At 48.3% G+C, this 23,679-nt stretch overlaps 1 protein-coding gene across 6 annotated transcripts; it reads right to left on the reverse strand.

Annotated features, from left to right (window-relative positions):
* Positions 1–201: 201 nt before the first annotated feature.
* LOC103019174 (cytochrome P450 4F2) lies at positions 202–14,805 on the reverse strand. 6 transcript variants are annotated; one of them, XM_057540991.1, is made up of 13 exons: positions 14,745–14,799; positions 14,188–14,386; positions 12,149–12,293; positions 9,290–9,343; positions 9,069–9,196; positions 6,261–6,382; positions 5,203–5,473; positions 4,066–4,132; positions 3,754–3,883; positions 1,265–1,398; positions 1,103–1,167; positions 868–950; positions 202–460 (listed from the first exon to the last, which is right to left on the reverse strand). In XM_057540991.1, exons 2-13 carry the CDS (start codon positions 14,383–14,385, stop codon positions 283–285), a joined length of 1,575 nt encoding a protein of 524 aa, XP_057396974.1. In that variant the 5' UTR covers position 14,386; positions 14,745–14,799; the 3' UTR covers positions 202–282. The 6 variants fall into 6 exon arrangements, with proteins under 6 accessions (XP_057396974.1, XP_057396975.1, XP_057396977.1 ...); XM_057540992.1 differs by having other exon boundaries at positions 14,188–14,417; positions 14,745–14,787; XM_057540994.1 differs by lacking the exon at positions 12,149–12,293 and having other exon boundaries at positions 14,745–14,805.
* Positions 14,806–23,679: the final 8,874 nt, after the last annotated feature.

Genomic DNA, 23,679 nt, shown 5'->3' on the forward strand with positions numbered 1-23,679 from the left:
TCTCTGCTCCACCTTCCCTAACGAGTATCCTTGACCTTGTGATCCAAGATGGAGCTCCAGCTACCACATCAATATCCAACCCCCCCCCAACCCCGGCCCTTCCCCCACCCCCTTCCCCCGCCCCCCAGGTTCATAGCCACTCAGACCCGTCTGGATCCTCTCAAGCCCCAAGCGCCCCTCTCAATGAGACTGGGGCAGACATGACAGCACAGTTTTATTTCTAGGAATCTGCAAAGTGAGGTGTCTAGGGTCAGGGTGGATCGCAGGCCAGACGGCGGTGGGTCACTGCTGACTTGCACCCAGCGGCTCCACACGCAACCAAAGTCCGCCCTCCACGCGCAGGATCAGCTCCGGCTTCCGGCGTGGCTCCTCCTTGTCCGGCAGCACACGGAAGCGCAGCAGCGTGAGCGCCAGCACCACCTTCATCTCTGTCATGGCGAATGACTGCCCAATGCAGTTCCTGTGGGCGAGAGCGGGAGCTCTGACTGCGCCCGGAACCCTCATCCGGGCCCCACGGCACCGGGTATCTGGCCCACAAGCCCCATCCCCACCAACAGGGATGGAGAAGGAGGGTAACCGTGCCTGGAACCCCGACGTGGGCTCACACGTCCCCAGAGCTTAGCCCACACTCCAGTCCTGAGCTCAGATCAGCAGACAGGGGAACAGGGCTCTCAACACACCACGGACCCCTCCTCGGGCCCACCACCATTCCCCAGACCCTTACCCATAACGTCCAATGGAGCAGAGGGAAACTCTGACCATCTGAAATTTTCCCTCTTCCTGGCCCCCAACATCAAGGCTGGAATTTCAGTCCCAGGCCCCTGCGCCCACCACTCCATTCCCACCTCAGATACCCCCTGTCCTCACCTGGGCCCCGCGGAGAAGGGAATAAAAGCCAGAGGTGACCTCCCCTTGATGTTTTCTGGGTCAAAGCGGAAAGGGTCATAGACCTGGGGGCAAGGCAAGACAGGGCTACTTGGCAGACGTTTGTATAATGGGGGGAGGTGATGTCTGATTTGCTAAGCCAGAACCCTGTGCCCTCCCCTAGGGCCCCCGAGGGGAGTGGACTAGGATGAGGGAGGTGGGGGGGGTGAGGCAGCACCTCAGGGTCTGGCCACACCGATGGGTTGTGATGGGTCCCGAAAATACTGATAAGGCAGATAACACCTGTGGGAGAGGAGGGGACAGTCAGGACTAGGTTGTCCCCGTCTGATTGGGCCCCTCTTTCTGACCAGGAACCTCCTCCCCTAGTCATTGTGGGCACCTTTGGGGATGACCCGTCCATCTGGGAGCACAGTGTCCTGGGTACAGCGGCGGGAGATGACTGTGACGGGGGGGTGCAACCGCAGACTCTCCTTGATGCACATGGTCAGGAAGGGCAACTGGGCCAGATCGTCCCTAAGGAACCCCCATGACAATTATCCAGGGAGCAAAAACAGAGACATCGCCTCCCCCCACCCCCAGCCCTCCTGCTGTCCCATGAGATCCTCTCTCCCTATAACAAAATTGCAGATGGATCAAATATCTCCAAACACATTAAGTTGTATACATTAGATATGTACAGTTTTTTCTTTGTCCATCATATCTCAATAAAATGGTTCTTAGAAAGAAAGAAAGAAAAGCAATATCACAGAAGAACCAGACAAAATTTAGTGAGATATTTTTCTAAGCAAAACTTTGAAGAGCCAACCATAAAGACGTTTACAAATTCTTATAAAAATAAAATATTCTTTACGGCAAGATAGCAAAATCAAAAGGCAAATGAGTAAGAAACAAAAGATCAGATTCAGTGTTGACTCTTATTTATTACAGCCCTAGAGATACTAGCTAATGCAATTAGACAGAGGAAAAAGGAGAGTAATGCCATTTGAAATGTGGGGTAAATATGTCATTTTTGGCAGATAGTGATTTTATACTTAGAAAACAAGAGAATTCACTGGAAAACTTTTATAAGCATCGAAGATAAGATTCAGTAAGGGGACTGAATTCTTTTTCTTTAATCCCCTTCATTTTGTGTGGTGTTTTAAATTCTTAATAGTTGATACAGTTAACTAGTTCAAAATTGGAAAACTACAAACCACCACCCCTATGGCCCAACAGCACTCATTTCCCCTCCTCACAGTTTGCCTAGTGATTATTTTATATGTATCCTTCCAGAGGTACTTTTTTGCATTAAAAAAATATATAGTAGCATACTATGTACTATACACACTGCTCTGTATCTTTTTCATGTAACAGCATATCAATCTCTTCTTGTACATCTCTTGGGCCCAGTGTCCAAAATAGGGCCTTTCCTATTCTGGAGCTATGAAATAATTTCCCATGGTTTCCTCTAGAGCCTTTAAGACTCCTTTATTTTTTATTTTAAATCTTTGATTCATGTAGATGTTATTTTCTTATGACATAACAGCAGGTTGAATTAACTTTTTTCCATGTAGCTCTCCAGTTGTTCCAAGTTTTTATTAAATGATCTTTATTTTTCCTATTGATATGGGACTCCATATTTAGCATTTAATATGTTCACTGCACAAGAAATTTATATCCATAAATGATTAGTTTTTGTATTAGAAATAATAGAATAGATGATGAAAGAAATGATGATGATGATGATATAAAATATCTGGATTAAAATTAACAAAAAATGTGAATGTATTCCAAATGAACTTATAAATATTTCTCAGTACAGATAGACTAGATGATTCACCATAGCAACAAGAGTATCTAAGGGTTAATTTAGCAAAAGCTGCATAAGATCTCTATACTAACATTTTTAACTCTATTAAAAGCCTAAAGATTATTTGAATATACCAAAATGGATATTCATTCCACACTCTGGGATAGTGTGTGTTAATATTATGATGTAATCTGTTTTCCACAAGCCAATCATATGTTCAATTAAACCTCCTCCCTCACTCATTTCTCTCTCTGTGTCTCTCTCTTTCTCTTTCTCTGTCTCTTTCTCCCCTTCCCCACATCACTTCATTTTTGCCCGTCTGTCTTTTTGACCTAACTGCATCTCAGATGCATCCAGATATCTACTGATCATCTTTCAGGGTCTCAGCTGAGACACTTTTTTCCACCCTCGACTTTCCCTCTCTTACTCTAAACCCCAGCACTGCCCATGTACACTGGAAGTGTCCTGACCTGGGGCTATTCCTCACCAGGCTGGGAGCTCCTGGAAGGCAAAGACTGGGTCTGGGTCCTTTCTGAGTCTTCAGGACACAGAATGGGGCTGGAAAGAATTGGAAATGGCATAGAATTGGGGATAGGAAGGCAGTTTGGCAGTGTTTCCTTAGTGGGAACTGGATGGATGAAGATGCAGCTGTTCCTGGACAGGAGTTGAATGACTTTAGTCCTCAGGTGTTCCCTGTGAATCCTGGACTAAATAATATGAAGAATTAGGGGGCAGGAGATCAGCAAACACTCAGGGATGAAGATGTTTGAAAACATGTGATTCAGAGAGAAAAGTAAGAGAGTGGAGAGGAAGTTCACTTACTGAATATGTGCTAAGTGGCATCATCAGCTCTCACACATTGTCGTTAATTCTCTCAGAAATCCAGGTCTTTCTGTCCCAAGAGCCTGCAAACTTTCCCCTGTTATACATACTGGGTACTAGACCCTGCCTCTGGGATCTTCTCCTATTCCTACTAAGCAATAATGACAGAATCAACAAAAAGATTTCCCCTCTTCCCCAGCCAGGGTGCAAGGCCAATGTGAGGGGCTCAGAAAAAGACCAGGAAGACTTGCACTCACCATTCAATCTCCTTAGGCTCACGGTCCCTCAGGAGTTCTTGCACCTCCTGCCGGCAGCGCTCCTGGTATTCTGGGTGTTTTGCAAGGTTGTACAGGACCCAGGAGAGGCCGCTGGCTGTGGTATCATGGCCTGAGGGGCATCAGAAAAGCTTGGGTCTCTGGGCTACTTCAGCACCAGAAGGCGGACAGCACCCTCACAGTAAGGCCCATGGGGAGGATGGGGAGTGATGGGGTGATCTAGGGTCCACTCGCCAAGTTCCTTGGTCGGGGAGAGACCCCTTCCCCTCTGTAGTCTCACACTGGGATCCTCACCCTCAAACATGAAGGTGTCAGCTTCAGCTCGGATATCTTCGTCTGATAATCCCTTCCCATCTTCATCCTGGAGAGAAAGCAAGATCCCCAGAATTACTGACGGCCCCTGAGCCTAAACTGAGACAGTCTCAACCTCCATCATCCATCCAGAAACCCAAGCCCACCCTGAACTCCTAGACCTCGTTTACTTGCTATCACATGAGGGCCCACTCCACAGGCCTCCTCTTGACCTCCTTGCCTCCTGTGTTGTCCCTGGTGAAAGGAATCAATGATCTATAAATATTTTCATGTCTCTACATGATGCAACCTGGATTACAGGATGATTGAGTGGCAACTTGACTTGGAAGCTATAGCTTGAGCATTGCCCCAAAGCCATTTGCTCATATGTTAGGATAGTAAATCCAGGGACTCCTTATCTCTCCTGGGAATAAGGAATGGGTTATAAACCTGTAGAATCTATAGACTTTGCCTTCTCTCCCATGAGGATTTGTTTAAGTTCAAGAACAATCTCTTCTCTTCCCTTCTCTTCTCTTCTCTTCTCTTCCCTCCCCTCCCCTCCCCTTCCCTTCCTCCCCTCCCCTTCCTGCCCTCCCCTCCCCTCCCCTCCTCTTCCCTTTCCTCTCTCTCTCTCTCTCTCTCCCCCTCTCCTTCCCCCACATAGGGAAGAAGGGGCAGATGTCCTGTATAAGTTCTAAAGTTCGAAATCTGGAGGTACTTATCCTGCAATGCAAGCATGGCTGCATGTACAGGTAAAACATTATGGAGCCCTCAGAGAAATTTAGGAATGGGGAACCATAGCTACAATTCTACTCTGGCTACTGTTATTGCTATAAGTAATAAATGGGCTGCTCTGATCCAGAGTTTTGTATATATACCTACATGTATATATACAGTCTGCCTCTGTGGTAGACTAACTTATTAGCTTGTAAGTAGAGTAAAATCTCAGGCCTTCACAGTTTCAGACTCAGCAATCCCCTGCAGGGGGATTCCACACAGTCATCTCTAAAACTTATCCTGGACCCATCCCTCCCTCAAGCACCTCACATGGCTCCCCAGTACCCTCTGCATCCCATCCAAGCTCTTTGATCAAATCGAGGTCCATTCTAATACTTCTACTCAGCTCTCAGAGGAGCCCACCTTGGTCAGCAGGAGCACATCAATGAAGTCCAAGGTCTTGGCCTTAGCCTTGGCCTTGAGGAAGTCATCAATGCCCTGACTGGGGAGGGTACGCCGCCGCTCCTGGATAACAGCATCTGTGAAGTCGTGAACCAGGCGGCAGGCCCTGCGGAAGCACCGCCCGTCGGGGGTGAGGTAGTACAGGAGGTCTACGTGCAGGAAGATCTGCTGGTGCCGCTTTGCCACTAGGGCACTGAGCTCCAAGATGGCAGCAATATATTCACTGGGCTTCCTGCAGGATGAGAGCATGAAGGAAGCCAACAACATAAAACACCTGAAGCTCAGAAGCCGAGAGCTACCTCCCTTCAGGAAACTGAGGCTCCAAGAACAGATGACCCACAGATACAGTGTGGGGAGGAGCCAGGACATGAGACTCTCCAGACTCTTCTCTCCTACATCCCATCTCTGTGAGCTGCCTCCATGCCCCAGGCACCCAGAGCACAGCTTAGATATCATGCTTCTTTCCTCTGTCTCTCACCCAGTACCTGCCCCTTCTCCTTCCCCAAACTGTCCACATGGCTCAGAACTTATCCTCTGCTAGCTGGTCAATGGACCAGCCCTTCCCTATTCTCCTTACATCCAATGTCAACAAGACTCAGTGTCTACATGACAGTTGGTCTTCTATCAAGTCAGATGTCCAAGCTCAACTTTAACCAAGACCCTCATATGCTCAAACACATTCCTTGGCTCCCAGGAAACTTGAGATAAAGTTCATATCCTCTACGTCTGACTTCAGAATGTCCTTACGACATAACCCTGCCCACTCCTCCAAACCTATTTCCAAGGTGTCTCCTCACTGTTGCACACACTTTGCTCACCCTACCCTCCTGGCCTTTATCAAACAGTTCTACTTACCTGAAAGGTTAGCTCCTTTTCTTTCCCTTTCCCTGTCCTTCAATGTCCAGCTCTGACCCACCTCCTCCAGGAAGGCCCTTCTGATAGCCCTGGTCAGTCCTCCCTCCCCCATCTACTCCCTTGGGTGTATGGCTCATATTCCTGGGCCCTGGGCTGAGACTCACTCCTGGCAATTGCTGTCGAAACTGAAGACGCATTTCTGCAGACTGTCCAGGGTCATGAGGCTGATGTGTTCAAACATGTCCAGATGGGTGTGGCCCTCTGTGACCAGGTGCTGCCACTTGGCCTGGACAAAGAAGGGGACAGAGCTGTGGCTGGGAACTGACTCCCCTGACCCCTCCCTAACCCCTAAACACCAAGATGCACTCCCCCAGATTCTGACTCCTGGGCCCAGGCACACAACCCCAGGGAGGACCAGACTTGGGTAGGTGTGAAAGCTGTTACTATTAGGACATGAAGTCACCATGGCTGAGAGTCAGGAGATCTGGGTTTTTAAATCCTGGCTCTGCCCGCTATATTCTTTGTGCCCTTAGTCAACTTATTGCATAAAGTAAGTGCTCAACAAATGTTAGCTTCCATCATCTTCATTGTTATAAATTGATTAGGAAAATGTCCCCTATGTTGAGAGAGGTAGTCCTCCATGGGCCCTGAGTACCCCTGCACTTTTTTGCTGGGTATGCCAAAAAATTGCAAGACACTGATATTCTTTACCTGGGCCATTTCTCAGAGTTGTGTTTGTAGCAAACAACCTTGAGGAGTGAGGTAATGTTGAAACCTTATAACCCAGATTGAGACTTGAACCCATGGTCTTTTAACTGAAATCACACACTTGGTCTCAGGACTTAATGAAGCTCAGGTTCTTGATGTCTTATTGCAGAAAGAATTCAGTAAGAGACAAAGTGATTGATAGGTAAGAAGAGGATTTATTTAGGGAGAAACACATTCCACAGACAGAGTGTGGGCCATCTCAGAAGGTGAGAGCAGCCCCAGGGTACTGGGTTGTCAGTTTTTTTAGGGGTGGGTAATTTCATAGGCTAATGAGTGGGAGGAGTATTCCAGCTATTTTGGGGAAGGGGTGGGGATTTCCAGAAATTGGGCTACTGCTCACTTTTTGACCTTTATGGTCAGGCTTCGAACTCTCATGGCACTTGTGGGTGTGTCATTTAGCGAGCTGATGTGTTACAATGAGCGTATATTGAGGCTCAAGGTCTAGTGGAAGTCGACTCGTCCGCCATCTTGGATCTATTTGGTTCTAATCAGTTTATGTCATGTCCTCTGGCTATGTCATTCGTTTAAAGGTTGTGTCCTGCCCCCTTCCCTCCTGTTTCAATGTCTCCCCCTGGACAAATACCAGGCTTGCTTCTAATTGCTATAAAAGTCATAGAGTCCCTAAACCTAGGGCTCCTTCCCTTGTAATACAACATACTATATGAGCAGGCATCTATTGAAGCCCACCTGTGTCATCCTCAGGGTATTTGGTGACTTGGAAGAAGAATGCAAACCAACAAGAAGCACAGGCTGTTTTCTGTGCCAAAAGTAATAAACTGTCCTTTGTCTCTAAGCCAGGAGTCTCATGACTTCTGGCAGAATCCACAAAACAGAAACAAGTTCCCTTGTCAGCTTGCAGGTATGGAAAAATCCGAGGCACTTCACAAAATTCTTACGTCCACAAGTCCATTCCCATGTATATATCCAAACCTTTTCCAATGTATTTTTTCAGTAACTTCTATTAGGAGGTGGAGCCTATTTCACCATCCTTCGATTCTGAGCTGGCCTTGGACTTGTTTTGGCCAACAGACTATGGTGAAAAAATGAGATCATCCCAAACCTAGACACCACGGGCACTGCAGCTTCCTCTCAGTCTTTTCAAACCCTGCCTCTGCCATTTGAACCAGCCTGAGATGTCTTCTGAAGGGAGAGAATCACATGAAAGGAAGTCTAGTTGCCCTAGCTGAGGTCATCCTAGATCAGCTTGCAGCCAACCAAGCTCCAAACATGTGAGAGGACTGACCCCAGATCAGCAATGCTTCGTATCTGTATGGTCAGGCCGACCAAGATAGTTGTCCTCTTGTTCTCTGCACATCCCTTGCTTGACCAGTCCTTGTTTCACCTACACCCTATTCACATGGCTGACCTTCCCTCTTAATCATAGAGCCTAATCAGTAACTGCCTATATACTCGCCCCCAGCCCCAGACAGTGATTGTTCTAATATTTAGATCAAAACATCTCCACCATGATAGCTTATCAAAGGGGTAGTGAAGGGTATGCTCCTCTGCTGGTTTCCTTGGTAACTTATGAGCCAACCTGACGTCAATTCCCCTACAACTGGTAACCTCCCACCCATGCACCCCCATAGGAAGACTGCCGCCATGTCCTTCCCGCTATCGGCCACACATGGGGGGTGTCACTCCAGGACCTTGCTTCAGACATGTAAGATGCCCCTGTCCATTAAACCACTGATGTCTCTGTTACTGACTCCAGCTCTTTCTTCAGTCTTGAGGCTGCAGGCCTGTGGGGTGCAGCCCAACACTATCTGACCCACAGCTGATTACAGATACGTGAGTGACCCCATCTACATTCAGAGGAACCAGCCCACTGACTCACAGACTTGCTGTCAACACTAAACCCTTATTGTTTTGAAGTGATTTGTTACTCAGGAATAACTACTACATGATATTCATCATTATCATCAAACATGTCTCAAGATTCCATGGTTTCTGTGAAGGTAAAATAGAAACTATCACCTTCTCAGCACCTACCGTGTGCCAGGGACATGGCTCTATTATGTTATCTCGACCACCCTGCGAAGCAGGGATCACATTATACTCATTTTATAGCCAAGGAAATTGAGGCTCAGAAGGAAAGAACAATGGCCCAAGCCACCCAGAAGAGCCAGAATTACAGACAAGATGTTTCTGAGTCCCTACTGTCCCCAAGACTCTAGTTGGAACCCTGGGTTCAAGATACTCACATGCATGATGTCTGCACTCTTGGTGAAAATCTTCATGTAGGGCTTCAGGATGTTGAAGTGGAAGGCAGGTGTCAGCATGCGACGGTGGCTGTTCCACTTGTCACCGGCACTCAGCAGGAGCCCATCCCCTAGCAGAGACAGCCACGGGGAGTGGGCAAGGGCAGCACCTTCCCCTGGGCCCCCAAGGTTGTCCCCAACCCCCTTCACTAACAGTTACTCACCCAGCCAGGGCTTCAGAAAGTCATAGAAGTGCACGTCCTTGGGTGCGACGGTGGCTGACATGAATGAGGACCATCAGGGGCCAGGGAGAAGGGGAGGAGGAGGGACTTTTGGTGGGGGGTGGGGGCTCCCAGTCAGGAATCTGCGTTCCCCCTCCAAGCCCAGCATAGCAGGAATGGGGCCAAGAGCACAGGCAACTGGGAGGAGAGGGGGAAGGGAGGGTGGAACAGACCAGGCTGCAGCACAGAATACAGTAAAGACAGAGCCCATAGACACAACTCTACATGCTTAGACACACCCCAACATGACACAACATGCCCCAACATGCCTTGACATGGCACCTTATAAACACCGAAGCATAGCCCAGCACTTTACAAAACGCCTTTACAGGGACCTAGGACATTACATCTGCCCCAGCACGCTGACCTCTCCTGAGACATCTGACAGGGCCCCATGTATTAACATGTCCTGACAAGGCCCCAACATGCACAACACAACCTGACATGACAAAACATGCTCTGCCACAGACCTGAAGACAATCTGACATGACCTCAATGTGCCCCAGATGGGCCCCAGACAGGACCTAATACACTTATATCACAGACCTGAAAGAGGCAAGACCAAGACATACTCTAAGACCTGCATCAGACACGACTCACATAAGGTCTCAGGCATTTCTCAGAGTGACCCTGAGTCCCAGACCTCAGACAAACTCCAAATGTGGCCCAGACGTGACCAGCAGGAGAACCAGGCAATCTCTAATGGCATCTCACGCAAGAACCAGAGACTGCAAGATGCCTCAGATGTCCTTGGCCACAGCTGAGCCCCAGACATGACTGAGACCATCTCCATTTGAGCTCAGGTATAAACATATACAAGGTGTCACCAGGTATAACATACACCAGCTGTAACCAGAATCCAGGTAGAAACATATGTGACCAGACGTGGCCATGCAGCAGACATTGCACAGACATGACCGCAGGTCAGGCAGGTGGGAGTCCAGGTGAGAGAGAGGCAGTGGCACCTCTGCCACAGCCCCTTCTGTCTGCACTCTGGTCACATGCCCACCTGGAGGCAACACAGAGACCATGGCAGTGGGCAAGCTGTGGCCAGGGAGGTGTCTACCTGGAGCAAAGAGCACAGGCTTGATGCAGGTGGGGTGGAAGATGCGGGTGACCACATGCCAGGATCCAACCACCAACGGCACACATCCCATAGGTGCTGGCCAGGCCCTGTGTGTACAGGAGACCTTCCTCCGAGCTCTGAATCTGGACAGGCACAAAAAGGACCCAATTCACACTCTTCCAGGCTGCCAGAGGGAAGGACTTGCAAGGAAGGGATCCAGACCTGAACCCATGAATCATCTTCAGCAGCTGCTCGTCTGTCCTCAGCCTCCTCCTGGGCTCCCTCCCCACACCCTCCATACATGACAATTGGGGTCCCTCAGGTGCAAGGATAGAAAGGGTTTTTCCCTGTTTGGATCCCAAATACCATGTTCAGCTGACTTCTCTTCCATCCTCATATTCCAGGTACGGAAACTGAGGCTCTGAATGATGAAGTCACTTGCCAACAGTCTCCCAGACACTAAGCCTGAGACTCCAGCCCAGGTCTGTCTGAATCCAGGGCCTGAGTTCTTAACCATCCAGCTGCTCTGAGTCCCAAAACAATAGCTCAGAGGACCCTATGCTTCCCAGACAGGGCACTCAGAGTCTCAGGGACACAGAGATTGGTCCTATGACCCAAGCAAGGGAAATTAAAGGGAATCCTGTATCTTTTCCTGGAAATGTTGTGAATGAGGTCACTTTTCCATGGGGGTTGAGCTTCTGGCATTCATCTTTACCATTATGAGAGTGAAGCCATCACAGATGAACACAGAACTGAAAGATGAAGGCAGATTTCTGATGACATTGTTTAAGACCTGGATCCAGCTGGGCCTGAAGACACCCTCCTTGGACTTTACTATCAATTGATTCACTTTCTTTCCTTAGAACATACAGGGTTGCATTTCCACCACTAACAGCTAAAAGAGACTTCAGCAGCCAGAGAGAGCCAGGGACCTTCCCAGAGTCACCGAGCATTCTGGTGTTTCAACCAAGGTCTCTGTCAGTTGCTGCCTGTTCATTCCTCTGCTTGCCAGGTCTGTCTGGGGATGGGAGGAACAGGGGACAAGAGAAGGGAGACAGGGTGTGGTGGAGTCTCCTCAGGGAGATTCCTGGGGACTGGAGAAGGAGGGCATTGAACTAGAAGTGGTCAAGCTGCAGGATAGAGTCAAAGAAACTGACCCACCAGCGAGGTGGATGTCATGGAAAGAGCAGCCCAGATCTTCCACCAGCCACGAGTCTTCATTGCTCTGGGCCTGGGGATGGGTGGGTCTGAGGGCAGGCCTGGCAGGGGGCCTGGGATGCTATGGATGCCCACTGCACCACTTTACCCTCTGCTTTAAAAAAATGTCTGCTCATCGATCCAGACACAGTTCCAGCAACTCCTCCTCCAGGAAGCCTTCCAGGATGCCCCAGCAGAAAACCTTGCTTCTCTTCTGGGTTGCCACAGCCCCTCTCCCTCTGGCCAATTCCTGACCACACCAGGTCAGGGATTTCTCTGTCCAGATCTGTGTCCTCAATATTGTGGGGGGTGGGTCCTTCACCCAGGACACCAGGGTGAGGTGCAGACGGCAGTGAGAGGAGGAAGGAGGCAGTGAGATGGGGGCTGGTGAATACTTGAAGGAAAGAGGAAGATGCCTGAGAAAGAAGAGGGGAGGAAGGGCCAGGGTCCTGTAGGGGCCACATAGAAGCTTGGCAGGGAGGGGTTCACTGCACTCAGATGTGCCTCTGCACCCACCACCACAAGCTCTGCATGGGTACCTGAGGCATTGGCAACATTCCGGATCAAGTCAGGATGGCAGAAAATGACCAGGGGGGTGATAGGGCCCATCCAGATCATGTATCCCTGGGGGTAGTTGGCCACCAGCTGAGTTAAGCCCCTCAAGCCCTGCTCCGTGGGGGGGACCTGCAAGCAAGGTAAGGGCCATCACTCTCCAGAAGGAACCGCTGCAGTGGACAGTGTGTGGGATTCTCCACAGATGGAGGGGATCTCTGCTTCCTCTTGCTCCTTCTCTCTGGGGGCAGGAGGGTCCTGGGGGCCTCTTCATGTCCCCAGAGTGTATCCCAGGGCACAGGGAGAAGACACGCTCTCTGCCCACAGGGAGGGTGACCTTGGCTTGAAAAGACAAATTTTTATTTTCCTGGGAGTGGTCCCAGCCCCAGGGGCGACCACAGGAGGAGATCCCCAGTGGTGAGGTTTGTGGGTACCAGGGTGGCCTCAGGACTTGTGGACTGGGTTTTGGTCCCACATCCTTTCATATTCTGGCTGGTCCACATGGCCTCTGGTTCCTTGCATGGTAAAGGGTCTGCAGACCTGGGAACTTCCAGCCCTGGCCAACCCCAAGGGCCGGTCGTGAATTCTGCCCGTCAATCAAGATAGCAATTCTGCCCTCTGAACCCCCTCTGCTGGCCATGCTCTGTGCAGAGTGCATCCTGTGTGTCTATCTCTCTGCAAGCTATGGGCATGCCTTTCAATTGTACCATTTACAAATGAAGAAACTGAGGCCATATGCCCCCAAAGGGGAAGAAGTGTGGGTTGCCTCCTGGTGAAGCATCCTCTCCCCAGGATGCCCCATTCAAACCTGACAAATACCCCCAGGTGCTCTAGACAAGTGAACATAAATCATTTGCACCTTTGTGACTTGCTCCTGTCTCCCCAAGGACCTTGAGGTGAGGATTCAAAGCACTAGATGAGATTGGTCCGGAGAGGGAGAGTGACTCAGCCAAGGTCACACAGCAAGAGGGGCTGGAGGAAGGAAAAGTGACCAAGACAGGCCCCTCACAGACAAGCCCTTGGAGGGGAAGGCAGAACTGTAGCAACTTTGTAACATTCCTGCTGCTTCCAGGATGTCCTGAAACCATTCCAAGACCTAGAATCTCAGCCCTGTGAATCTCATCTTCACGGTGAACTTCGGAATGCCCCTGTTCTGAACTTTGCCTTCATGAACCGTGATTGCAGCAAGTCCCCCGCCAAGCTGTAGTTCTCGTCCCAGGCAGGGAAGGAAAGCTATCTGGGAGACAGGAGGAGGACAACCATTCCTTTGACCTTGACTGAGGGGGGTGATGGCAAGTTCCTCACCTTGGTCATCAAACATTTATTTTGCATGCCTACTGTGTGCCGGCCCTGGACTGGGCACTGTAGTGTCTGCTCCCCAGAACTATCATCAAATTGGAAAGATGGTTAATAAGTAATTGGACAATTAACTGTTCAATTAATCATGAGCGGGGCCAAGTCAAAGGTCAAAGTCTGGGGCACAAGGTAGGCAGGCGTGGAGGATGGGGAAGTGTAAGAAGGCTTCTGAAAGAGGAAGTGAGTGGCCAACTTTATACAGATTAGTCAAGGCGCCCATTGGGACATCTTGGCGGGAGCGGGGGGAAGGGAGTAAGAGATTAGAGGGAGGGGTCCTGGAGAGGGGTGGGTGTGGGTAGCTGTGCACCTGTAGGTGGGAATGGGGAGGTGATAGCTATTTCCTGTGGGGAAGATGTAGCCCAGAATAAGACACAAGGAAATGGGCCACATGCAGAGCAGACCCCGGACAGTGCACCTGATGAGGTGCGCTAACGTGTGGAAGACAGGCAGGAAATGGACCCCAAAGCAGGCTAGGGATAGAAGGACCAGATGTGGGGAAGGCCTCGATGGCAGAGCAGAGGAATGAAGGAGTGAGGAAAAAGGGGGCTTCTCATCCTCCCTGGCTTCTCTGCTGTCCTAGATCACAGCCCAAACCCTGAGCCCCATTCCTGACTCTGCAGGATGTCCATCCACCCTGATGCTCCAGACTCATCCTGCTGCCCACACTCACCAGGCCCAGGTGACCCAAGAACCAGTTGCGTTTTGGGGGCTGCGGGAAACATTGGAGGCGGCGAGAGTTGTTGTAGGAGGTGTAGGTCCAGGCCAGGACGCGGGCCAGCAGCCAGGAGGCCCCGACCAGCAGCAGGAGCGGCCATGGGGAGGCTGCCACCGGCCCGAGTCCCAGCCAGGAGAGGCTCAGCTGCAGCATCCTGTAGGGCAGGTGGGGTGGAGAGTGAGCTCCTGAGGATGAAGGAAGGGGCGATGCTGGTGAGCTGTGAGGCAGAGACCAATAGAGGGACAGGAACAAGGGAGAGAGGGGCAGGGATGGTGAGTGCTGGGGACAGGGCAAGAAGGGCTCAGAGGTGGGCAGACAGGGGCTCAGAGAGGGGAGGGAGACCGAAAGAAATCCAGAGGAAGAGAGACAGACAGACAGACAGAGGAGTTAGTAACCAACTAGCATCCACGCATCTCCCAGGCCAGCTCATTCCCTGGAGTCACCCTGCCTGGAGCAGTGGCCTTCCCCACCCCGGGCCAGGACCCCCAGCCCTTAGACCCCCAGCCCGGCACCTTCTGTCAGGAGTGGCTTGTCCCACACAACTCCCTCTCCCCTCCTCTGGGGAAGGCTTTGTCTGGCCCCTGACCTAGAGGAAGCTGCCAGGGGCCGGGCTAAGCCAGCCAATCCTTGCAGCCTGCTTACCTCCTCCCCACCTGGCAGCTGCCCAAATAGAGGGTGGAGGGAAGGGGTTACAGTGTTATTAGAGCAGCCTGTGAACCAGCTCAGGATCACACTGTGTGGACACTGGATCCTCAGGACTCAGCACGTCCTACATGGGCAAGTTGGGGTGAGGGCAAAGGTGACTCTGGACCCCAAGTTCACAGCCAGCGCTGCCCTTCGAAGGCCAGGGTGCAGCAGGTAAAAGCATGAACATTCAGGTGCCAGTTGAGCAGGGCAGACATCTCTGGGGCTTTTCTCCATGGGTGGGCCAGGAGGGTGTCTGCACCATTTCTCAGCACAGAATCAGGAAGCTCAGAGACGTGAAGCCTCTGGCCTCCGGGGCACGCAGCCTGGCAGGAGTTCAAGTCCTGCCTCCAGGCAGCCCAGAGCCTGAGTGGAGACATGATTGCTGGGAGCAGGAACTGAGAACCCAGCCTGGCTGGGGATTACCTGCGTCAGATTCAGGGGATAAAGTGTCCTCAGCTAGAAGAGGGCACCTGGAGGCACGAGGGGTAAGGCTCCAAGGGGCTGAGAGAGAACAGGATCCAGACAGGGGAGGGCAGAGCTGGGAGATCCTGAGTGGGCATCCTCACTGTGACTGTGGGCTGTGTCGACCTTCTCTGGGCTCAGCCTTCCCATCTGGGAAATGCGTTGCTGGATGAGAGCCTGAGAGGGGGACCAAGGAGGGTTCTGCAGGAAGATGGTAAGGATCAGGAGCTCCCAGAAAGATGGAATGAAGGAAAAGTGTTGGCAACTAGCACTTGTGTTACTCTGTGCCAGTATTTCACGTAAAGTATCCCTATTCTGTGAAGAGAGCTATATGCAAAGAGTGCCTACTCTGGGCTGGGCACCTCAAAAACCACCCCTCAGCGTGTCAGATACTCTACATAAAGTGTGCCTACTATTTGTCAGGTGCTCTACATAAAGCATACCCACTATGTGCCAGGTACTCTATGTAAAGTACACCAACTGTGTGCTGCATGCTCTATGTAAATATGCTTACTGTGTGTCAGGTGCTTACATAATGCGTACCTACTATATCTCCCAGGATTCGATGTGAGGTCTCTAAAACAAGCATGCAGGCTGCCTGCTGGGTGGCGTTTCATCTTTCCTTCCTGGGCTGTTGGAAAGGATCAAGTTCTGGATCAGCAGAACTGAGTTCAAATCCAAGCTCTGCTGCCTGATGGTTATGTGATGGGCTAGTCACTTGCCCTCTCTAAGCCTCATGTCCTCTTCTGTAAATGGAGAGATGGATTTCTATCTCTCAGGTAGTTCACTCCTCAACAACAAACTGTACTTGAACACCTACTCTGTACCAGGCACAGTGTTTGGACCCGGGACATTGGAGGAACAAGACAGACAAGGTCTCTGGATTGTGGTGCTCATGTGTGATGGGGGAAGCCATCAGGAAATAAGACAGGGTCAGATAGTGGCAGTAATGAAGGAAATTAACAGCCTGAGACAGAATAGAAAGTGACCAAGGGGACTGTTTTGGACAGGGCAATCAGGGAGGGCCTCCCTAAGGAGGTGGCCTTGTGACTGAGTCCAAGCTTGTACTGCTCCACACAAAAAAGTTTAATGAATTGAGAGATGAGCTGTTGGGGTAAGGAATGGTGACCTTATTTGGAAAGTCAGCAGACCAAGAAGTTGGTGGACTAGTGTCCCAAAGAACCATCTTACCTGAGTTAGAATTCAGGCTTCTTTTATACTAAAAGTGGGGTGAGGGTCTGTGTGACTGGTTGCTGTAAGCTTCTTGGTGCTGGAATCCTTTGTTCTTGCAGCTCTCCAGGAGGTCCAGTCACATTGCTCCTGTAATCCTCCAACAAGACAAATGTTATTCTTTGTGCCACAACTTTTTATTTCTACATGAATGAAAAGTGTTATACCTTTAAAGGTCAAGCCTGGGAAGCAGAGCCTTGAGAAAGGGCTATCACGTATAGCTCAGGCTACAGGCAACATTCTTTTATGAAGGTGCAGGGCCAGCATGACCAAGCACAGGCAACAGAGCATAGAGGTTATATAGAGATAATGGAGTAGATCCAATATGGAGTCAGGTTTGTTCTTCTCTGTTACAACCTTTGAGCAGACACCTGAAGGACGTGGAGAATTGGGTAGCGAGTGAATAAAGCTCACCCCACCCCTCCCCCCAAGCCTGGCTAGCACTGGAAAGACCCAGCACAAAGTGGGGCAAACAAATGGACTTTAAAAATGTGTCATTCTTGCTTCCTTCCTCAAAGGTGATGAATTAAACAGAGAAAGTGGGGCAATTTCCCTCCTTGTCTATCCATGGGGGAAGCAGGATCTACCCATGCTGGAGACCACACGGATGGTGAAGTCTGGCCAGACCACAGGCAGGAAGCAGTTGCTGCAGTTCACTTACCATAATAAAGATCAGGAAATCTCACCAGCCCATGAAGACACATTGAGCCAGGCCAGATTTGTAAGCTGGGGCTGCCAACGTTTTGGCAGAGGTACCAGGAAAACAAATGAGCTGGTTTTGGAAAAAATAAGGCACTAGGAAAACTTCAGGAAGGTCTGGAAGACCTGTGATAGTTGCCCTAAATGGGACCTATTGGGTGATGCCAGTTCTGAAAAGTAGCCTGACCACCCCCTCCACTGAGAAGTGAAGGGACTGTGGTGGGGCTCAAAAGAGAACATCCCTGTGGAGGGCAAAGGAGGGGTCTCATTCAAAAACCAATGGAGGGAGGCCCCAAGAACACCACTTGAAAGGAGAGGAAAAAGCCTGAAGCGGGAGAGACAGAATTTTGCTCCCCATTCAGGGGTCTGCTTAGTCAGTGGGCAAAGGGACTGGCCAGGTGCACCGGAGTTTCATGAATCCCCATCTGCGGGGACATTGTGGAGGTGATCCTGACCCAGGTTGAGAAAAGGGGCTACAACAATGTGACCGAATCCAAACTTGTACTGCTTGCCGCACAATAAGACAATAAATCGAGAGATGAGGTGCTGGGACAAGGAAAAGACTTTATTCTGAAACCCAGCAGACCAAGGAGATGGTGGACTAGTGTCCCAAAGAACCATCATACTGGAGTTTGAATTCAGGCTTCTTTTATACTGAAAGGGAGCGGGGTGTGGCCTGTTGTTGCAGACTTCTTGGTGCTGGCCAGACCCCCGGGATGGATGGGATAATCCTTTATTCTAGCAGCTGTCCCTGTAGGTCTGGTCACAATGTTTCTGTAAACCTCCAACAAGGCAAATATTATTTTATGTCCTGCAACTCTTTATCTCTGTACGAATGAAAAGTGTTACAGACTTCAAGGTCAACCCTGGGAGGCAGAGCCTTGAGAAAGGGGGATTGTGTATATTTCAGGCTATAGGCAACATTCTTTTACAAAGGTGCAGAGCCAGCATGACTAAGCACAGGCAACAGAGCACAAACGTTAGAATAGATCCACTGTGGAGTCAGGTTTGTTCTTCCCTGTTAAAATAGGAGTCTGCCCATCTACCTGCAGCCCGAGTCAGATAAGGAGATGATGTTTGGTCAGTAGAAGGCACCTACAGGCAATCGGAGGGGATTAGAGGACAGACATCCATCCTCTGCCAAAGGCCACTGCTGCTTTCAGCTTCAGCTAATTCTCTGGGTTCCAGGAACAGCTACTACCTGGCCTGGGGGTGGTGTCAGCTCTCAGCTGATGCTAGCCCCCAGGGGGCTACCCTAGCCTTGATGGTTTCCCTTGGCTCAGTTGTCTGTGATTTTAGATAAGGGGTATGTGCAATCCAATATACATTATGGTAGATGGTCACTGCTAGTCGTCATGAGGAACAGATTTCTCAGTTAATAATTTTAGTACTTTTCTAAGCATGGGAAGGTGCAAGAATTCTGGCTCATAAATTTTTTCCTAAATATATCTATCTAAAAGCCTGTTTTCCCAATGTACAGAGTACGTCATCCTGGTGTCTGTCCTGAATTGGCAACTACAGTGGCTAATGCCTTAATCCTTGTAGAACTAGATGGCAAGCAACATTTCTTGTTTACAAAGCCTGTACATTGTAAATGGCTCCTACTTAAAGGCACTCTCACGTAGCCCATCTGAGGTCTCTGCCAGGACCCGACTATTAAATTCTGCAGAGGGATGGGCCACCTCAGCAACCCAGTTATGGGAGTGTCGATGTTTCTGTAGGCACAGAAAAAGTTGAAAAATTTTTCTGGAATGGGAGGGCAGAGTAGGAGGAAGAATGGTTCTGTCAAATGTTTACATGTAACCAATTGTTTCCTTTTCTTAGATGGAGCCTGCAAAGCATTTTTCATTATAATTGCTAATCTCTGTAATTACAAATTATATCTTCAAAAGGAAAAATGCTTAGTGTCATACATAGTACCATGCTGAGTGCATGCTTAGTGCCATGCCTGATGGGCAGCAGGACTCAATACATACGAATTGTGAGAAGCCAGAGGGCATCGTGGTTAAGAACAAGGACTCCAGGTGCCAGGGTTCAAATCAGGACCAGCTGAGTAAATTTGGGCATGTCTCTTTGCCTTTCTGTACCTCAGTTTTCTTGCCTGAAAACTGAGTGTAATGACAAGGTGGTTGTGAAAATCAAATGAATTGAAATGAGTAAAGACTCCATGGCTCAGAGTCAGCACCAACATGAATAACTGCCATTATTTTATGACATTATGAGGACATGGGCACCAGCCGTGTGCATGAGGCCGCACTAGCACACACATCAGCAATCTTGCAGGCTATGAACATCCCCTATTCACTCCCTCTGACCTTATCAGGGAAGAGGCTCCCTAGAAAGGAGCAATCACCGGCTTGGGATCAGAGGGCTCCTTGTCAACGTTAGGCTTTGCCACTCTCCAGCTGTGTGACCTTGTGCAAGTAAATTGCCCTCTCTGAGCCTCACATTCCTCTTCTGTAAAAAGGGAATAATAACAGACCCTTGGGGATTGGAGGAGCGAGCCTATGTGTGTCTTAGTTTGCATCCTCTGGAAGTAGATCCTCATGCAAGGATTCAAGTGCAAATACTTTATTTGGAGGTGACCTTGAGGCAAGAATTCAACTGCAAGTTGTTTTCTTGGGAAATAATCCCAGGAAATGCCAGTAGGGCACTGTGGAAGTGAGGCTGGGAAGGGAAGTCAGCAGGTAAAGGGTACTTTAGCAAGAAAGCTCACTCTGTGGCACCTGGGGCTCAGTCCCTCTGGGGGACAGCAGAGAACATACACCCACAAGTCTTTAGTCAGGGCTGCTTCCAAGGGCATTATTTCTCCAGAATGCCCTGCCTGCGCTGCACGGCTGAGGTCTGGGGACAGAGGCAGGAGCCTTCCACAGCAGTTGTTTTCAGGAACACAGCCTGGTGCAGACCGTTACAGTGGTTCAGTGACTTCAAGACACATATATTTACACCCTTAAACACATACACACACAGATACACATGCACACAATTGTATACACAATCACATACACACACACAGTGTGCACACAGCCACACACAAGCACAGTTACACGCACCCATGTGTGCTTGCAGTCACATACACACTTACACACACATGCACACAAACACACACATGTGCACATGCACACCCATGCATGTACCTGCACAGTTACATGCATACACTCACATACACACATGTGTGCACACAGTCACACATGTGTGCACACAGTCACACATACACTTACACACAATCCCACACGCAGTCACATAGCCACACACACACATTGAACCAATGGAGACCGAATGTCTTACAGCTTGTTGTCTCTGAATCTTCCAGCAGAAGGAGCCTCCAACACACTCAGGAGAGGAACAGATACCCCACAACAGCCAGTGACTAGAACAAGCCTGGGTGTGTCTTGAGAATTAAGCAGGGGACCCATGGGGTCCATGCCGCCCCTCCTCCCTCTCTCTCATTCATGTACCAGAAAAAGTGAAATATTCAGGTATAAATCTAACAAAATGTGTGCATGGTTTCTAGGATGAACACTTCAAGACACTGATGAAAGAAATCCAAGAAGACCCAAATTAATGGAGACATATACAATGTTCATGGGGTAGAAGACTCAATATTGTTAAGATGTTAAGTGTCCTCACATTGATCTACAAATTCAAAGAAATCACAGTCCTTGGAGGAGTTTTTGTAGAAATAAGCTGATTAAAAAATTTACATGAAAATGCAAAAGACTTAGAGTAGCCAAAATTGTTCTGAAAAGGAAAAATATAGTTGAAGGATTTACAAGACCCCTTTCAACACATAGTATAAAACAACAGTAATGATGACAGTGCGATACTGATCAAAGACTAGACACATAAATCAGTGGAACAGAATAGAGAGTCCAGAAATTTAAAAAAAAAACATGCAGGGTAAGTCAATGTACAAAGGATAGTCTTTTCAATAAGTGGTACTGGAAAAATTGGACATCCACATGCAAAAAAAAATTCAACCCATACCTCACGCCTTATACAAAATATAACAATATGAATCATAGAACTAAATGATGTAAAAATGTGAAACTTTTAGAAGAAAAAATGGAAGAGAATCTTTGTGGCCTTAGGTTAAACAGAGAGTTCTTATATATAACACCAATAGCATAATCATAAAATGAAAAAATTGATAAACTGCACTTTATAAACATTTAAAAATTTTGCTCTGTGAAAGAAATTTAAGATAAAGACCAACCACACACTAGGAAAAAAGACTTGCAAATCGCATATCTGACAAAGGATTTGTATGTAAAATGCAACAGTGGAAGGTAACGATCCAAGGAAAATTAATGGGCAAAAGATTTGAACAGGTGCTTTACCACAGAAGATATATGGATGGCCAATAGGCACATACAAAAATGTTTAACATCATTTGTCATTAGGAAATGCAAACTAAAATCACAGTGATATATCATTGTGCACCTATAAGAATTGCTGGGGAACACTGACACCTCCTGGTGCCAGTGAGTATGGGCAGCAACCAGAACTCTCGCACAATAATGATAGGAATTTTAAATGATACAGACACCTATGGAAAACAATATGGAGGTTCCTCAAAAAATTAAAAATAAAACTATCATATGATCCAGCATAATTGATATCCAGATCTCATAGAGATATCTGCACTCCCATGTTCACTGCAGCATTATTCACAATATCCCAGATATTGAAACGACCTTACTGTCCATAAGTGGATGAATGGATGAAGAGGATGTGATATATATATATATATATATATATATATATATATATATATATATACATACATACATACATACAATGGAATATTATTCAGCCAGTAGAAAGAAGGAAAACCTGCTCGTTTGTGACAACGTGGTTGGACCTTGAGCGCATTATGCTAAGTGAAATAAGTTAGAGAAAGACAAATACAGGCAGCCTTCCATATCTGTGGGTTCTGCATCTGAAGATTCAACAAGTCCCAGATCAAAAAGATTTGGGGGAGGGGGAAGTCCAAAAAGTTCCCAAAAGCAAAATTTGAATTTGCCGTGTACCAGAAACTATTTACATAGCATTTACATTGTATTTGGCATTATAAGTAATCTAGAGATGAGTTAAAGTATACAGGAGGATATGTGTAGGTTGTATGCAAATGCTACACTATTTTATATGAGGGACTTGAGCATCCCCAATTATTGGTATCCACGGGGAGTCCTGGAACCAATCCCCCAACCCCTGCAGATATTGAGGGATAACTGTACTGAATGATATTACTTATATGTGGAATCTAAAAAAGACAAACTCAAAGAAACAGAGTAGAGTGATGGTTACCAGGGGTTGGAGAAATGGGGAGATACTGGTCAAAGAAAACAAACTTCCAGTTATAAGATTAACAAGTTTGGGGATCCAATGTACAGTATGGTGACTACAGCTAATGGTACTGTGTCAGAAACTTGAATGTTCCTGAAAGAGTAGATCTTAAATGTTCTGACCACAAAAAATAAATGGTAAGTATGTGATGGGGTAGAGGTGGTAGCTAATACTATGTAACATCACTTTCTAAGTTATAAATGTATTAAATCAACGTGTTGTACACCTTAAACAGAGATGTTATGTGTCAATTATATCTCAGTAAAGCTGGGAATTTTAATGAAATTAAAAATTTTAAATGGCACACTTTGGAAATAGTTTGGTTGTTTCTTCTAATGTTAAACGTACACATGTAATATGACCCAGCCATCCCATTCCAAGAGCAGTGAACGGTTGTACACAAATATTCATAGTAGCTTTATTCATAACAGCACAAAATTGAAAACAATCCGCATGTCCTCCAACTGGTGAAGAAAATGTGGCTCACCATATTAGGGAATATTACTTAGCAATAAAAAAACAAAGTATTGATGCATGCAACATGAATGAATTATAAAAGTATTGTAAGGTGAAAGAAGCCAGACTATAGGGATGGAGAACAGATCAGTGTTTGGCAGGAGTTGGGATGAAAAGTTTTTGACTATCAAGGGTGACTATGGTAGTAGTGGTTACACAACTCTAGACATTTCAAATCTCAGAACTGCACACCAGATAGAGCAAACTTTACATTTAGTAAATTTTGTAAACTGTAGGTCCAGGCCAGGACGCGGGCCAGCAGCCAGGAGGCCCCGACCAGCAGCAGGAGTAGCCACGGGGAGGCTGCCACCCGCCCGAGTCCCAGCTAGGAGAGGCTCAGCTGCAGCATCCTGCGGGGCAGATGGGGTGGAGGGTGAGCTCCTGAGGATGAAGGAACGGGGGGCGATGATGGTGAGCTGTGAGGCAGAGACCAATAGAGGGACAGGAACAAGGGAGAGAGGGGCAGGGATGGTGAGTGCTGGGGACAGGGCAAGAAGGGCTCAG

Source organism: Balaenoptera acutorostrata, chromosome 2, assembly GCF_949987535.1.
Source record: "Balaenoptera acutorostrata chromosome 2, mBalAcu1.1, whole genome shotgun sequence".
Classification (NCBI taxonomy): domain Eukaryota; kingdom Metazoa; phylum Chordata; class Mammalia; order Artiodactyla; family Balaenopteridae; genus Balaenoptera; species Balaenoptera acutorostrata.